We start from the raw sequence: 18,118 nt of genomic DNA on the forward strand, positions 1-18,118 counted from the left end.
CCCCCAACAATGACAATCTCAAAGTCCCGGAAGACACAGACATATAGGTAAAACACAAGAGCTAATAGGCGAGCACAAGCATGGCAAGCATTCCTGTCCAGAAACCCCACCTCACAAAAAGCTAGCAGAAAATACCTAAGACCTGGACTTCATCCAAATCCTGAAAGGAATCTATTATACTACCCTCATCCAAAAATGGGGAACCTGTTTGTGCTGCACAAACCCATCAACTTCCACTCTCCAACAGATAGCCTGCTCCTGTCCTTTTTTTTAAAAGGGGGAAGGGGTACTATTATAACAATGAAGACAGGTTAATAACCAGCCTGATCTAATTTATGGCTGAAGAGAAGTCATCACAAGACCACCCCACGGAATCGGATGTTTGAAGTGACATTTGGAAAGGCTCTCAGACTTGTCACTGAGGAATGGGGGGGGGGGGGGGAGAGAGAAGAAGGATATTGGTCTATAGGGTGATCCTGTGGTTTGTTGCGTTTAAAAGGCAAAGAGCTGCTGAAAGCTCTTTATCACTGACGCACGACGGTGTATGACGAAGATCTAAGCTTGGCTTGAGCACCAGGTAACCTCCACTCCTACGCTCAGCCTAAAAGCCCATCTGAGATTCCAGGTCAACAGCAGTCCAGCCGCACCTTAGCTAATAGAAAAAAAGTTCCTCTGAATAGTTCCCCACATTTTCAAACGCTGGTTTTTCAGTCAGTAGAAGGGATCTGACCAGCGGAACTTTCAAACAGAGTGAAGGGGGGGGGGGGGAGACTCAGCATCCACCTTCTATCGATTGATAAAGCATGGGGGGGGGGGGTTGAGGAGTAATGGCGGGAGAGCAATCAGAAAAAAAAAAAAAAAAAGTGCCGGGTAATGTGAAACTACCGCCAGAACTTCTTTAGGACTTTCCCCTCTTTATCGCGTTCCTTCTTCATTGGAAAGGGGGTAACATAAGAGAAAGATAGCTTGCGTTTAAGGTGGGGGGGGGGGGAGGCTGAGCATTACGCCGACCCAGTGACAGTCGGGCAGCCACAACGTGGCTCTCTTCAGCGCGAGCGTTTCGCACTACGGAAGTGTCAAAAGAGCACGCAATCGACGCTAAGAGTTAAAAGAAACAAACCTTAAATCGCAAAGTGATTCTCTGAACGCTCCAGCACCGCAAAGCCAAGCATTGACACTGTGCAGGTGCCCAAAACTCATCTATCAGACGGGGATCTTGCTCACTCTTTTTTTTTTTTTTCTCCACGCATACAGTAAAAGGTAGAGGCAAAAAAGTGCATCTTAAAGGAAGAAAGTAGAGCGTGCAACCCCCTCCCCCCCCCCCATACCTTCGCAGACGCCCACTTCGTACTCGGTGATGGAATCGCCGTGGAGCGGGGGGCGGATGACACAGCGCAGCCCCCGGTCGCAGGCGCCGTGCAGTCCGTACACGCCGCCGCAGCTCTCGTTTCTCTGGCGGGCGCACATGTAGCAGCAGCCGCAGATGCCCGGCGCAACGCTGCCCGGGCAGCTCTTGGGCTCCTCGCACTTGGACTCGTCGCAGGGCAAACACACCAAAGCTGCCCCGGAGGGCACCAGCACCCACAGCATCAGGTACCAGGGGGCCAGCGCCTTCACAGTCAGGTACATCCTTTCACCGAGCGCAGAAAAAAAAAATAATAATAAAGAACAACAGCCAAATGCTATATCAAAATGTTATTTAAAAAAAAAAAAAATCAACCTCTAAATATGATTGTATTCCAATGGGAGAGCAAGCGATAAAGACGATGCAATTGGGACCAAGAGCTTAAAGAGTAGAAACCGCTTATTTTTCTATATTATTATCCTTCGCAGGTAAAGAATCAATCAAGCCCACAGCAGGGTAGATCTAACACCCTGCTACAGCGGCAGCTCCAGCACCAACACCAACAACCACGAGAACATCGGTGTAGGAGGAAAAAAAAGTTTCTTCCTAGTTCCGTGTCACCAAAACTTCTTCACGGGCAGCAACATCCATTGCATTAAATCCAATCCACTCCCGAAAAACAAAAAAAATGTCCCGTCTCCTCTTGAATCTTCCGCTGAAAACTGAAGTTCCCTCCTTCGCTTTTCCTTATTTAAGACATAAACTGTGAGCTTTCCTTGGCTGGGCGAAGGATCTCGTCTTATTCCGTTCACAAGAAATCAGTGCAGTAAAAATTTAAAAAGATCGACCGATCCCTCTGCTTTGCACTAACAGATTCTTTCCCTTCGCCTCTCCTTTTTGATATCGTTAGGTAGTTCAGTTAAAGTCAAGCCTACAACAGCCTGTCACGCTTCTCTTTCGCTTTTTCTTCCTTTACTCCGATCTTACTCGACTCTCGTTTCTTGTTTATCGCTTCTCTGCGATCCTAGGTCTGGCAGCTCGGGCTTCACCCCCCCCCCCCATTGTTGCGTCATACTCAAAGCAACGCCCCTCACCTCTGTTTAGTCCTCTCATTGGAAGTTCCTCGCTGTCTCTGACCGCTCGTTTGTGCCATATAAGGGCAAGGGGGCGTGGCGCAAGTGTCCGCAGCCTCTGGTCGTTCTCGTTCCGCACGCTCCTCGCAGCGCAGAAGGGTTTTAGAGTAAGTGGGGAAGGAAGGGGAGATCGCTGCGGATCCCTCGTTCACCAGGTTGCTGTGCAGCCAGCTCCGAAGTTATCTACTCACTTGGGGATCACCAGCACGCTGGAATCGTCATCTTTTTTTTTTTCGGCCCGATTACGTTCTTGCATTTTGCAAATATATCTAATACTTTCAGCGTCTGACGATCGGCGTATAACCCCCCCACCCAGCCCCCCCCCCCCATCGTCTCCTGCACGTCGATCAAATTTCTGATGCTTTCTCAGCAGAGCTAAGAACATCATGGATGAATGCAACAAGAGCCTTACGTAGTACCCTCAGAAAGATGGTGCTTTGTCAGGGAGGAATAGGCGTTTCTCATATCTGGCTACCTTTGAACCTAGAAATAAACTTTTCTGGAGCTCTTACATTTCAGGATCACGGATGAAGCAAAGCTGTAGCATGTGAACTCACGGGGTGGGAAGAGAGAGCAGAGAGACAGACAACAACAAAACCCCACAAAACAATTGTCAGCGGTTTAAACTGAGATTTGAGTTCCACCTAAGAATACCAGAAATAATGACCATTTCAAAGTCTCGTGAATGCTTGGACACTGGAAAAATACGTATTTTTAAAAATAAAAAAAAATCCCTTTTTCCCACAAAAGGGGAAAATTTGTGTAATTCAGTAGCTCTCAATTTTTTATTTTTTTTTGTTCAATCAGTTTTATTGATTTTATAGGAAAATAAAGTCCAACATGAATATGGGTATCTTTATTTTATTTGTAGTAGCTCTCAATCTTTAATCTCAATTAAAAGATCTTCTTTTTGAAGGTTTCAAGGTTTATTAAATATTTGATGAATCGCTATATCTTTATACAAAGCGATGTACATAAAAATACAATTAGTTAAGATAAAAACATACAATAAATAAATAAACACTTTAGACAATTTAGTTCAAGCCACTCGCCGTGCATTCATCCAGTAGTGCACAGTTTAATAATTGCAGGTTTACCCCAGGGCTTAAATTCTACCATGCTAGCTAACGAATTATTGCACTGGTTAAAAATAAAATTATAGCTGCGTTGCTGCCACCGACAGGACGATTCTGAAAATGAGTTCATATTTTGTAAAGCGGTCCCCTTACATAATAACAAAGACCCGCTTGTCACAGAAGTGCTGCAGAACGTACCTTTTAAACAAATAGATAATGGTTACCTCCTATCTTCCTTACATTTGTAGATTTAATTCAGACGAGCATGTAGCCCTTTCTGTTTGCAAATAACGTTTAAACGACATTAAGTTGTGTGTCCGTTTCTATTTGAGGTACCAAGTGAAAAGCAACACATATTTTAAAGTTATCCTACTTGACTTTTGTTTTTCTAAAATATGTGTTTTTTTTCCTGTCTTTAATGCTTGGCTTATCAGTAAATATTTCTATAATTTTTATATGTGCCAAGAATAGTAGTTGGGACTGAAAACGCAATTCTTCCTTTCTGGGACTCCGTATGTATAATAATTCCACTGTATTTCTCAATGGAAAATTTTCTAGAAATGCACCTGACAGCCCCTCCCCCACACTCTTCCTTTTCATGCCAGGAGAAATACAACTGGCAACAAGCTCGGCAGAAATGCTGCTCTCTGTCCTAAATAAAGATCTGGGAAAGAATGAATAGAGCAGAAGAGGGGATAAACAATGGAGTTCACATTGAAGCTTTACAGTAGTAGAAATTGAGATCAACAGCAGCAGTGTGTCTTTACTGAAAGGGTTATGCACCTTGGTGTCTAACCTAAGCATAACTTGAGTTCAAAACTTCAACTTTTTTTTTTTTTTTTAAACCTTTGTTTTCTCAGTTGTGAAGGTTTTTTTGCCCTCCCTGCCCCCCAAGATCATATGTTGCAGAATATGAAGTTTATGTGGTGAAATCTTGTGAAAACTCTAATCAGGTAATGGAGAACCTTACTAAAAATGTAGGCAGAAGCTATGGAAAGAATAATGATATTTTAGCCCCTGTGAACTCTTCTTTGCAAAGCATTGGCCGATATTAGATGAAATCAATTGTTTGAACTATGCTGTATGCTCTGCTCAACTAGCACTACACTGTATAGCTGACCATGTCACATAACTTATTCTACATTACATAGTTAGTGATTGTTAGGCAGATAATGTCAAGGCCCTATGATTGTACCCTTAGCAGAAAAATCTTTCTATTGTAAGCTCCCCGTGTATTATATGGGCTCTTAACCTTTATAAATCAACATGAACCTATATAGGCGTACAGCGATCCACAAATTTATTATTTTTAGACTGAAAGGACTAAAGATACAAGGGACATACAATAATTTATCTACCTCGGTAGGAAAGAAGAGTTTTCAAATAATTTTTTCTTCTTTTTCAATATAGTCCCCTGATAGCTCTATAAACTTCATCCACTTTTCCTGCAATGACTTTAACCCCTTTGAAAAGAATTCTGTTTGACCTCCAAACGAGAATGTCACAGCTTCCTGACGTCTTCATCGCACAAAAACCGCTGCTCACGGAGAGATTTCATCAAAACTTGAAACAGGAAATAATCCAAGGGAGCCAGGTCAGGATGGTTCAGCTTCTGAAACTCACATTCTCAGATGGCAGCCTATGATTGTAGTGATGTGCACCGGTGCATTGTCATGAAGAAGCAGCGTGCCTGCTGTGAGTTTTCTTCGTTTTCTCCTCGATTGACTCCAGCAAAGCGATCATTGTGTTGGCGTAACTTTTCCCAGTTATGGTTGTCTTGTGTAACATGAACTCCAGAAGTAAAGCTCCTGCACCATCCTAGAGAAAGTTGCCATGACTTTGCCTGCAGATTTTTCTGTCCTGAACTCTTTTGGGGGGTGGGGTGGGGTTGACTTGTGCTTCTACTGCATTGACTCTATTTTGGACTCAGGATTTTTGTGATAAACCCAAGTCTCATCTACAGTCACCAAACGATGAAAAAAAATTCACTTTGTCTTCATGGAGCATCTCCAAGTTCTCCTGACAGCACTGGAGCCTCTTGGCCTTCTGACATGGCATCAGCATTCTTGGAACCCATCTTGCACTAACCTTGGACATGCCAACTTTTCATGAATTATTTTCCAAACTGTACCTGTCAAGGTGCCCATTTCTTAAGCTATTCGAGAAGCCTTAATTCATCTGTCTGACAAAATTAAATCTTTCTTACACGTTTCTGTGGAGGTTGCTTCCACAGGACATGAGGGTCATCTTCAATGGACTCTCTACCCCACTTCAACTGTTTGTTCCAAAATTTTACTTTGTAGGATGATGGGGCAGACTCACAATAAACTGCAGGCATGTGTTCATGGATCTCCTTAGGCTTTTTTCCTTCTTTTGTGAGAAATTTTATCTCTGAACAGTGCTCCAAATCTAGCAGTTTCTTACTTGATTCTCCTGACATCCTGTCTCTTGGAATGTTAGACTCACTCTGAGCCACAACTGAGCATGAGTAACCTTGAGACATGTCACAACATGCACAGACTTGTTTCAACATGTTTGCTACTTTCTTTCATAAGATAGATAAATGATTGAACACCCCTTGAAAGTAACTTTTTTTTTCTTTCACATTTTATGGGACTATACTTTATGAACTCACATATAAAGAGGGGGTAGGTGTGATGATTAGATTTTAAAAACAATGGAGATATGTATATTATCTACAGTGAAAGCATGCAATAATCACATAAAAGAAGATAAATGCAGGGTAGAATTAAAGCATAGGCAAACTAGAAACTTGCTTAGGGCATAGATATTTATGAAGAACCTTCTCTCATGTGCATTTCAATTTTGCCCTGGTAAGTCAGCAGCTGGGAAAAAGAGGGAAGGAAGTAGGAAAAGGACCAGCCCTGTCTGTGTTTCCTATATCATGTTCATTGTCTTCTGCTTGATGGGAGGACTTTGTGAGCAATCTATCTACCTGCTGCTTGCTTTTCTCTCTACTACTTTTCCTCTGCAATCACAATCACACTGGACACCCTTCATGGAAGTTTCACAATATGTTTATATTGCAATAGTGACAGTGTAGGGCCCACCAAAAGGGCTAATCTGAAAAAATGCATCATATATTTATTTACTGCCTTTTCATAAAGACATTCACCCTAAGTGGTTTACAGTGCATTTTCTCTGTCCGGACAGGCTTGAAATCTAGCTGTGGAGCCTAGGACAATTGGGTGATTGAGTGACTTGTCCAGAGTCATGGGAGCAGGCTGGGAGGGAGTTCACAGTTTCAGGGTGCTGAGTCGGTGGCTCTGACCACTAGGCCACTCCAGCCCTCCCTTCTATATTGACATCTTTCAAGGAAAAAAAATCATGTATAGGGAGGGAGGGGGGGAATTGGGCACTCAAATTCAAAAATAGGAACAATACATAAAAAAGAAAATGTAATAAATGAAAAAATTACAGCTCTATGAATCTCACAAGAAATGTTCCATTTGGTATTTTGTTATTCCTTTAAATCAGAATATGGCTTGCTGCTACTACATATGTTGTACTGCATTACTGCAAAGTAACTAACTCATTTTGGAACAATATTTGGAATATAGTAATATGGAGGGACATAATCAAAATGGTGACGGGACAAAAGTGCGCCAGACAAAGCCGCGCCGACATTTCAGCCCAGACAATTGGGCGCAAGACTCCAGCGTGCCGCTGTAAAAGTTAATTTTAAAGAGCTCTGATGGGGGTGTGGAGGGGGACCCCCCCCCACTTTACTTCATACTGTTCGCGCTGCCATTGGCCGCCGTTGGGGGTGCGTAGGGGTGGCACTCGTCTGTCTGGCCAATGACGAAAAGGTACGGGGAAGAGGGGTGGGGGTGGGGGGGTCATGGGGTCATCCGGGGGGGTCACGGGTTGGCTGGGGGGCCCGATCGGGGGTTCTGGGGGGGCGGACATTGGGGGGGAGGGGGGTTCATCGAGGGCAGGAGGGCCTGGGATCCCTCCTGCCCGTAATGTAGTGGGGGGTTGGGGTAAGGGGGTCACCTGGGCCAGGAAGGATTGGGCTCCCTCCTGGCCCGAACGTGTCGGGGTGTAGGAGGGTTGCCTGGGCCAGGAGGGGTTGGGCTCCCGCCTGGCCCGAACGTGTCGGGGTGTAGGGGGTTCGCCTGGGCCAGGAGGGGTTGGGCTCCCTCCTGGCCCAATCGAGTCTGGGGGGGGGGGTCGCAGCTTCAACAGGGCAAGAGGGCTTGGCCTCCCTCTTGCCCCGATGTTGTTTGTGGGAGGGGGGAGTGATCCATCGCGGCAGGAGAGATGCCTCATCTCCCCTACCGCGATGCCATCACTCCTCTACCGGAACTGCCGCGGGTCACGGCAGTTCGGGTAGAGGAGTGATGGCATTGCGGTAGGGGAGATGAGGCATCTCTCCTGCCGCGATGGTTAGGTTGCCGGGCCGCTGAACTGATGGCGCCAACGGCCATCAGCTCAGCGGCCCGTTTTTCGACACTTAGACCTGGTTTTATTTCATCTAAGTGAAAAAGGTCTAAGTGCTGACTAAACTGTATTGGTTATACCTGTTGTACGGCTAGGTGTAGGTCGGCCCTCCTCCCGCCCTTTCCCCTCCTCTAAGCACACCTCTTTTCTCTCTGTGCGTTTAGAGGCAGGGGAAAGGCCTAAGTTGGTTTTAGATACGTCTAAAAACCAGCTTTGGTTATGGGTACTTGGACGATCAGGCTTTTTGATCGTCCAAGTAGCCATTTAGGACACTTTTTAGACGTTTTTTTTTTATTATTATTACCCCCATAATTTTTAACATTCTAGACATTTTATCAAAACAGTGCAAATTCTTTCATATACTTATCAGTATTACGATAATACAAAAATGATTCTGTCTAACCAGAAAGGTAATGATATTTTAAATGCTCATTTTTTTAATGACAGTCTTAAAAGGTTGTAAGTTTGAAATGTCAGTGGCTGATAAAATAGGAAATCCTATGGGGCTCATAATTTTTTTAGAAATAAGAGAGAGACGTCCAAAAATCACTGCAAAAGTGGATTCGATGTCCAAGGAAGACAAAAATGCCTAAATTGTATAATCAAAGGGTTTTTAAAAAACATCCAGGAGTGCTGTGCATCCAGCGAGAAACATCCAAAATGTGGGCATTAGGTGGCTGTGCTATGGGCATGCAAAGAGATTGGACGTCTTAGGTGTCTGGGTGTCTGCAAGGAGGCCTAAAGTTAGATCCATTTTAAAAGCGCATATGTGAGTCCCAGACTCTTGTGACCCACTAATGATCTGCTAGTGTTGAAGAGCTAGAGCTGAGCATTTGAATAATTGCAGAGTTTGCGTGTGCTAGATTGGCTGCTGTTTGCATCCCTGTCTCTACCTTAACTGTTACTACTATTTATTATTTCTATAGCGCTGAAAGGCGTATGCAGCGCTGTACATTTTAACATACAATATATACAGTCCCTACTCAGAAGAGCTTACAATCTAATTTAGACAGGACATTTCAGGTTTGGGGAGGTATCTGACAGCAGTGAGTGGGAGTTAAGAGTTGAAAACAGATTCACAAAAATGGACTTTTAGCTTGGATTTGAACACTGCTAGGGATGGAGCATGACGTATTGAACCTTCGCTCTGAAAATTCCATAAACAAGTTTAAAACAAACCTTAAGACATTCCTCTTTAAAGACGCTTATCAAAATTCCAACTGAGTTCCCAAATAGAAACGGGAAAATTAAAACCCTTTCAGGAAGCAATACCCCATTTTTTTCTTCTTGTTTTATCCTTCCCTTCCTCCCTTCCTTTTATTTTCATTTATACAATGTATTTTTAAAAAAACTTTCCCTTCCCCTTTTCTTCCTTCTGTCCCATACCCATTGTAATCAAGTCTCTGTTTTGATCTCAATCCCCACAGAAATAGAGATCAGCGAGAGGGGAAGGTGAGTTTTTAGGAAAGATAACCTGCCCTTCCTCTCTGACCCATCTCTCATCCCATACCCATATCTCACAGACTCCTGTTATCCCACTTCCCTATCCCTACTACCTGATATCTGTCTCTCCACCTCCCTTTCATTTCCACTTACTCACCTAGCTCTTTGTTGCTGTGCTGTCGCTTTCTGTCTGTCTCATGTGCTAGGAGCTGCAGAATGAGTGCTGATTGTCTTACTTGTGGCTGTCTATGGAGGTGAGCTGACTGATTGAGGACTGATATTGTGAGATGTGTATGGGATAGTGAGGGCCTGGGGGTCATCTGTCTAGGGAGGGGAGCACAACCTTTGGTAGGTGGTGGTAGTTAGTGGGGATATTGGACTGCACTTGTGGTGGTGGGTCATGGAGTGAATGCACTGATGGTGGCTCAATTTCTACTGCAGGATAAAGAGAGAGATCAGGGTGAGCACTGCAGGAGATACCCCCACAGAAGAGTCTACAGGGCTCACTTCTGCTTCCTAGACCTCACAGACCAGCAATGTATAAATAGATACCGCTTTGATAGGGCAGCCATACAGGATATCTATCAGAAGCTGAAACCCTCCTGCAGGCATGCACATGCAGGAATAACCCCATACCCATCCACCTTAAGGTCACCATTTCCCTTGCAGTCTGTCCTAGCAGCCAATGCAGGACTCACCCAACTCACCATCTCTAATTGTCTCACCCAGTTCCTAGAAGCCTTCCTCATCCACATCCACATCCACAAATACAGCACCCTCCCCACCACCCCCTAGACCCTACATAGCATCATGTGTGAGTTCATAGCATAGACCGCTTCCTCTAGGTCATAGGTGTCATAAACTGCACACACGTCACACTCAGACCCCCCTCCCAGGTGGATGAGGTCAGCTACAAAAACAGGAAAGCATGCCATTCAATGAACATGCTTGTTTTTTGCAAAGGCCAGGGGAAATAGTAGACATGTGTGCCTGATACTCTGGCTTAACCCATGATTCCTACATCTTACAGCATTTTGGATTTTACAAAAGAGCAACCTGAGGGGAGTTCAACGACGGAAGGACACACCAACCCTACCCCCCCCCCCCCCAGCCTCCCTACCATCCCCCAAGCACTCCCTCCCTGCCAGCTCCGATCAATTTCCCCTTTCTGCAGGTCAACTGGAACTCACTGCCCCTCCCCCATGTTTTTCCCTTTCTCTTTCCTTCCTTCCCACAGGTGACAGAGGCTATCGACAGCGAACCTAACTAATGACCCCCATCGTGCACCCACAAAATGTCGCAGAGGAAGTAAAACCTGGATGTCTCGATCCATCCTCATTTTTCTGGAGCCATATGATAATCCTACACAGAGGAGGCCTACAATCGGTGATACAGGAGCACAAGAGCTAAAGAAATCCTTCAGGTGTCTTGACCATTTGGTGGCTCAGATATTCATAGCCTGCTGAATGCTCCATAACCATGCCCTACAAAAAAGACAGCTCCTTCAAGATCCCCCACTGCAACACCAGGAGCAGCCACTGGATGCAGATGAGGATCTCCCCCCCCCCCTCCCCGCAGAACTGATCAGGATGTGTTCCAGGAGGGGGGTCCAGATCAGGCAACTCTTAATAAAAATAAACTTCCAGTAACAGTCAGTGAAATGAACAGGTTTATTAACGCTTAACAGCTTTCATAAACCTCAGCAACTCCCTCCCCCCCACATTCCCCCCCCCCACACCCTCCTCCTCCATAACACTCCTACACAGTAAGAGCCACATTTAGATCCCCTTATTTACTTCCCCCTCCCCTTGCCTCAGTCCCTTCCTCTCTCATGTCTCCTCCAAGCCTTACCTGATACCCCTCTTGCTGATACAGAATCATAGGAGGTAGTTTTTGCAGCCTCAGTCACTGCCAGAGTCCTCATCCCCTGTGCTGCTTTCACTGGTGTTGTCAGGCTCAGGTGCAGCCATGTGAAATGCTGCTCATGGAGAGAAGAGTGGCCTAGTGGTTAGAGCTACAGCCTTAGCCCCCCCCCCCCCCCCCGCCCAGGTTGTGGATTCAAGCCCCCATGTGTGGATGCAATGCAATCAAGTCACATGCATGCATGTGATGTCATTGCATCCGTGCATGCGCAGATGCCCTCCAGACGCGGTCCCAAGCTCAATGGGTTTCAAAACCTGAACAAAGTGTTGGGTTTTGAAAACCCATCTGGATGCCTGGACAGTCCTCTAAAAAGATGACATATCCGGCTAAATCCGGACATATGGTAACCCTAGCCTGCTGGGACAGCTAAGAAAACATGGTTGAGTTCCTGAATGTAAAACTGCTTAGACAACCTCCATTGATAGGTAGTATATAAATAATAATATTGGTCTCTGCCAGATGGCTGGTGTGGGATCCAGTACTGGGACATGTCTCCCATGGCTGTGTTTGGCGCTTTGCCCTTTTGCAGTAGCCTCGGGCTACTGCAGGGTGTTCTCCAGAGTGCTAGTGAGGCTCTGAATGTCACTGTGTAGGCCTTGCAGCTGGTTGCTGATGCCTGACATAGAACCTCTGTGTGCTTCCAAACCCCCAAACCTTGTTGCAGGAGCTGTAGCTTCTGCTGATAATCAGTGAGGGATCAGTGAGTGTCTCTCCCTCTTGATCCTCTGAGCCAGGCAGATTAGCTGTTGTTGCTGGAATCCCTTCCTCTGGACAGGCTGGCCTCCCCCATTACCCTCATCCAGCTCACCACCCTCATCAGAAAGCTCTGTGGGAGGTAGGACTATGGCCTCCAAAGGTGGATCCTTCTTCACCTTCCCCTCACAGTTGCTGCCTCCTCCTGTGCTGGTGGCAGATCCTGCTGGCTATCCTGTGTGGCCTGCTGGGGCTGGGTGTCTGTCCCAGCTCCATCCCCTGCTGCTCCTGCATCAAGTGGCATGGCCACCTGCAGCCAACTGGATCCTGCTTCTTCCTCCAAGCTAACATCTGCATGAGAACATAAAAATAGCCTTACTGGATCAGACCAATGGTTCATCAAACCCAGTAGCCCGTTCTCACGGTGGCCAATCCAGGTTACTAGTACCTGGCCAAAACCCAAGGTGTAGCAATATTCCAAGCTACCGATACAGGGCAAGCAGTGGCTTCCCCCATTTCTTTCTTTTTCTTAAATTAGAATTAAACATTATTCCAACAAGTTAACTCTTGCACAAGTTATACAGAAGGAAAATTTAAAGTAAAGAAAAAAGTAGGAATCTCCTACTAACTCAGTATTAATTAATATCTTCCTTAGACCACAATAATAGTTGGAGGGTAGGTCATAGATAAAGGGAAGAGAACCAATTTAGAATCAAAATAATAATAAGAAAAGGCCTAATGGCTTAAGGTCCTAATTTTCCATATCAGCAGTTCTAAATTCAACTGAACATTTCAAGTCACCAGTTTCTTCAAATCCAGGAATGTTCTCAATTGCTCTGGTGAATAAAAAACATATTTTACTCCTAGGTTTTTAATCACACAAGGATAAGCCAAGAGAAATGAGGCTCCTAAAGTCAGTGCCTCAGATCTCATTGCCAGAAATAATTTTCTTCGTTCTTGTGTTTGCCGGGTAACGTCCAGAAACATCCACACTTTTTTACCAAAGAACAATGCTTGTGAATTACGGAAATACAATCGAAAAATAGCATTAACATCTTGCTCAAATCCAAATGATACAAGTAAGGTACTTCTTTTGGATATTTCAGATAAACTTATTTCAACAAATCCATGGCGTTTAAATTTTTCTGAGCGTTTATATTAATTTGTTCCAACCCTGGATTTATTCCTAAATCTTTCTTAGAAGGCAAATAATAAATTTTGTTGATAGGCGGAATAGCTTCAGAAGGAAATTTCAATCAGGTATTTTTTGAATAAATCCAAAGGAGTCATTACTATAGATTTAGGAAAATTCAGCAAATGCATATTCAATCTACGATTAAAGTTCTCTAATTGTTCTATCTTTCTGTTAAGAGAAATCTTATCCTTTATGGTGTCAGAAACCGAGTCTTGAAGACTTTTCACATTGTCCTTGACTAACTTTAAGTCAGTGGCAAAATCTTCTTTTATTCCTGCCATTTTTTATTCTAAAGCTGCAACAGTACTCACAAGTTGAGAAGTATCCTGGGAAAACTTGGCAACTATTGTGTTCAGATTCTGGAGAGCCACCCATATGCTCTCCAATGTCACCACCGGAGGTTTTTCTGGCTGGAAGCAGGCCACAGCTGCAGCTCCCAGCTCTCTCTGCTCTTTCACATTCCTCGCGGCAAGTGCCCCTCGATACAGGGTTTCCCCCGCAAGAATATCTTCACGGGACTTCCCCTGCACCATTGCGAACAGAGCAGGACTCGGTGGTGGAACGACTCCGGGAGGTGAAAGAGTTGTTTCCAGGTCTAGCTCTTCGGTGTCTCCTCTCACCGGCAGACTCCTCTCCGGTCACTCCAAAGGATCTCGAGGCCACTGCAAACTACAGAATAGAGCGTTGGACAGGCAAAGATGTTCTAGCCACCGAGGGAAGAACTTAAACATTTCCTTTGCGCATGGAGTGCGGCATATCAAGTATAGAGGTAATGTTCCCGTTCTGCTGTCAAGCTCGATCTGGAGCGCGGTTACCAAATCACCGCCATCTTGGACCCCTCCATCGGCTTCCCCCATTTCTTTCTCAATAACAGACTATGGACTTTTCCTCCAGGAACTTGTCCAAACCTTTCTTAAAACCAGCTACGCTATCCACTCTTACCACATCCTCTGTCAACGCATTCCAGAGCTTAACTATCCTCTGAGTAAAAAAAAATTCCTCCTGTTGGTTTTAAAAGTATTTCCCTGTAACTTCATCAAGTGTCCCCTAGTCTTTGTCATTTTTGACGGAGTGAAAAATCGATCCACTTGTACCCGTACTACGCCACTCAGGATTTTGTAGACTTCAATCATATCTGGGAAAGGGGGAGCAGAGGTAGGTCTTGACCATCTCTTTAACCTGCCACAGCTAACCAATATTTCTGTCTTTTCCCCTCTAGGATCCCTTCCAGCTTCCAAGTCAGAAGTTCACCCCAAAGTTGTCTGCCACTACATACACACCCACCAGTCTGATGTTCAGGTGAAACGTGTCCCAGTGATGTCAAGGGACCTCATACAACTACCTAAAGGTGATCATTCACAGACTGGGAAAATGTGGAAATGGTGCTGGGAAAACAGTGTGGTGGTGGGGGTGGGGGTGAGAAGGGGGAAGTTATTTTAGAATTGTTCTCCCCTTTACTTTTTACCTCCCTGATTTTTTATTTTTTTTTTTCATTTCAATGTATTTTTTATCCTCCGGCCCACCAGTTCCCCTGTGTGTCAGTAAGTATCTCAGTCTCGTCTACCCCTCTCTTATTCTATCTATTAAATCTTCTTTTTTTGACTGTCTTTTTAAACTAGTATTGTAAACTGTCTAGGTATACTTTGATAGACGGTATATCAAGTATAGAATAAACTTGGAAACTTGGGTGGGGTGAATTAATGGCTGCTATCAGGTACAAGCCCTCCCCAGTTCATTCTGGCATGGCCTACAACAGCAGGCAGACACTCCCACTTTGTGTTGCGCTCATAATGCCCTGCTATGCTGGCAGTCAGGATAGACATCAGCCTTCTTCCATCCCCCCCGCCCCCCACGATGCAGGATCTCACATGATAGCCTTGTGGGTGTTTTACCCTATTCTCTCCACCCTCATCTTCCCCCCTTCCCACCATGGGGGAGTGGATGCAGTTACTACTTCCTTCCCCATCCAATGTACCTGAGGTCTGTGCTCCAGCAGAGGTGTCCTGGGTGCGGTGTGTGAGACAAAGTTGAGCACCACCTGCTCAAGTGCAGTAAGGTCTGGCATGTCGGCACCTGCAAGCCTGTTTCCATCCTTTGCCAGCACCTCTCTCTTCAGGGCCCTCCACTTTTTCTTGCAGTACTCAACATCACAGTTGTATTGGCAATGGCTACCCACTCCTCGTTCTTGGAATAAGTTCCAAGCCATTCTTCCTTGGGAGAAAAGGCTGATATTGTGCCTCTACTTCTCTGACTATCATTTCTGTTTCAGCTTGGATGAAATTTGACTTCCAGATGAGTAGCTGGTCCTGCCTTTCTGCTATTTTGGAGCCTTGTCCATAGACAACTGAAAAGATTTGAAAATGGTGTTCTGGGCGTTTAGCCTTTCTAGACATCTTAGGTGCGGCACATTCGATGAACTGAGTATGGCATCCAACGTTCTGATTATGGCCAAATGACAGGAATGTCTACAGTTTCTAGCACTGCTTAGATGTCATTTTTGAACATTCTCTAGGTCGTCTAAGGGTTATCTACCCCCAGATATCCTATATAACATTTATGTTTTGCTTTTTAGGACATCCATAACGTTGCAACCTGTAGAACATGCAATATGAACTATTTGGTTGCAACCTGCAAAACTACTGCACAGCAAATGCTACAGTCACAGACCACAAAGGAAGTGGTGGACCTTTGCCCTCTGCTCCCTTCTGCTCACCCTTTGCTCTCTTCCTCCCTCCTGGTTTTTCTTGTGGTTCCTGCCTAGATCTCTCCCCTCTCTCTTGGTGTGTCCAGGTCCCTTCCAGCACTTCCTTCCACCCCCACTTTTATCTGACCTGGGACTTCAGGCATAACTTCTTTTCCCCTCCCCTCTGTCCTGGACCTATACTGCACTAGCTCACTCCCTGCCCCCCTTGGTGTCTCCTGGGTCGCCTTTTCCTTAGTGTGTCTTGTGGCCCCTCCCTATGTCTCCCCTTTCCCCGCCATGTGTGCTGGACCCCTCTTACACCCCTTTCTCATGCTTTCATCTGTCCTGGGCCCGTCCAGCAGCATATCCCTCCTCCTTTGTGTTTCCCACTCCCCTCCTGTGCCACTCTCCCTACTTGTGTCCTGTGCCTTCTTTCTCCCCCTTGGTCTGTCCTGTGCTCCCTACCTACCCATTTGTGTGTCCTGGAACACTCCTGCTTCCACTCCCATGTCCCTGTATAGTCCTGGGCCTGTTTCCTCTCCCTTGGTCTGTCCTTCACCAGAGGCAGAGTAGGGGCCCCCTCCCCAGATTCTAGGACCCTCCATACATAGGGTTACCAGATTTTCTGCTGTTGAAACCTGGACAAATGGCCCCACCTTGTTCCACTCCCAGTCCTGCCTTGTTCCACCTTCATCCCTCCTCTGTTCCATCTCCAACCCTGCCCTGTTATGCCCCCACTCCCACAAAGCCTCATGTTTCTTCTTCAACCTCAGGCCTCATCTGGAGGACCTCCGAGCATGTGTGGATGCTTGTGACATCATCCGCACATGTGCGGATGCCCTTCAGACACAGCCAGAGGTCAGAGCTTCCGAAAACCCGGACAAACTACCAGATTTTGGAAAGTCTGTCCAGGCACCCAGACAGTCCTCTAAAGAGAGGACATGCCTGGATTTTCCCGAACTTCTGGTAACCCTATCCATACCAAACGGGGTGGGGGGGAGGAGGGGGGCTGCTGCACCCCCATTTGACACAGCTTCTTCTTGCAGGCCTGCCTGCTGCTCTCTGGCCCCCTGACCACTAAGTGGGATCTTTCCTCTGGCTAGCCATTCCTGCTGACCTGTGCCTGACATGTTGCTGTGGTGGGCCAACTCATGTCTATGATGTTTCTGCCTTCTCATTCATGTTTCTCTAGCTCATTTGTCTCCAACCCCTTCAACTCTGTTTCCCCCTTCAATTGCACATGTTTACATAGCCTGTTACCCATGAGCTTAATTATTCATGTTTGTATTGCTTAAGTGAAAGCAGTATCTGCTCAGCTTAGCTTTAACATATAATGTCATGTGATGTCACAGTAGTCACAGCTGTCTGTATTCTTGGAAACAGTTGTATATCTCCTGATGATTGTCATCTTGATGTACTAACTTGCTGCTGTTGATAACCTGATTTTTACAACTTGACCTTGTTATGTTTGGATTAATAAACATTCTTAACTTGTCCCTTCTGTCACATGCCCTTCATTGTTACAAGCATGATTCTTCTGGATGCATGGCCATAGTCCTTGATGCCTACATAGTGCACTACTCTTTGGCCACTATGCTGTTTCAGTGACCTGCTTTGTAGTCTTAGGACCAGGTCAATGAAATGACATAAGTGGAGAAAACTGATGTGTTAAGAATTTTTAAACTTCAAGGTTTTATTAATAATTATAGTAATTTTTATTTTACTCTTTTCATTGTTAAGTATATAATGCTTCTACATTATGGGGAAATACACATTAATATAGACATGCTAGAATACTTCTTAACAAAAAAGTAATATAGAAATAATTGCTTCTGAAATGCGATATGATATCAGATTAGTCTAAGTGGAGCAACACAGGTCTGCCCAATGAAAGTGACTGTGTTTAACAGTGTCTGACTTATTCAAAGAAGAATTTGCTTTCTGACCCTTAAATAGTTTATTTCTCTTAGCCTGACAATATTCAGTGATGAGTGGCCTAATGGTAGAGCTGCTGTCTCTGCACCTAGAAGTTGTGGGACCTAATTCCAGTTCTGCTCTATGTGACCCTGCACTAATCACTTAACCTCCATTGCCCCAGGTAATAAATAAGTAGCTGGATGTACACTGTAAACTGAAAAAACCACACAAAAATGCTTTTTGCTG

At 45.2% G+C, this 18,118-nt stretch overlaps 1 protein-coding gene and 1 long non-coding RNA gene across 2 annotated transcripts in view; one reads left to right on the plus strand and one right to left on the minus strand.

Annotated features, from left to right (window-relative positions):
• The window catches only part of CRIM1 (cysteine rich transmembrane BMP regulator 1), a 1,144,468-nt gene extending 1,142,084 nt beyond the window's left edge, over positions 1–2,384 (minus strand). The window contains exon 1 of the mRNA XM_033937787.1: positions 1,329–2,384. Within this exon, the coding sequence (XP_033793678.1) occupies positions 1,329–1,629 (301 nt within the window). The 5' untranslated portion in view covers positions 1,630–2,384. The remainder of the gene's footprint in view (positions 1–1,328) is intronic.
• LOC117357351 lies at positions 1,492–17,326 on the plus strand. Its single transcript, XR_004538789.1, has 3 exons — positions 1,492–1,623; positions 14,492–14,620; positions 15,542–17,326. It is a non-coding gene; the product is annotated as an uncharacterized LOC117357351 (long non-coding RNA).
• Positions 17,327–18,118: the final 792 nt, after the last annotated feature.

Source organism: Geotrypetes seraphini, chromosome 3, assembly GCF_902459505.1.
Source record: "Geotrypetes seraphini chromosome 3, aGeoSer1.1, whole genome shotgun sequence".
NCBI classification, from domain to species: Eukaryota; Metazoa; Chordata; class Amphibia; order Gymnophiona; family Dermophiidae; genus Geotrypetes; species Geotrypetes seraphini.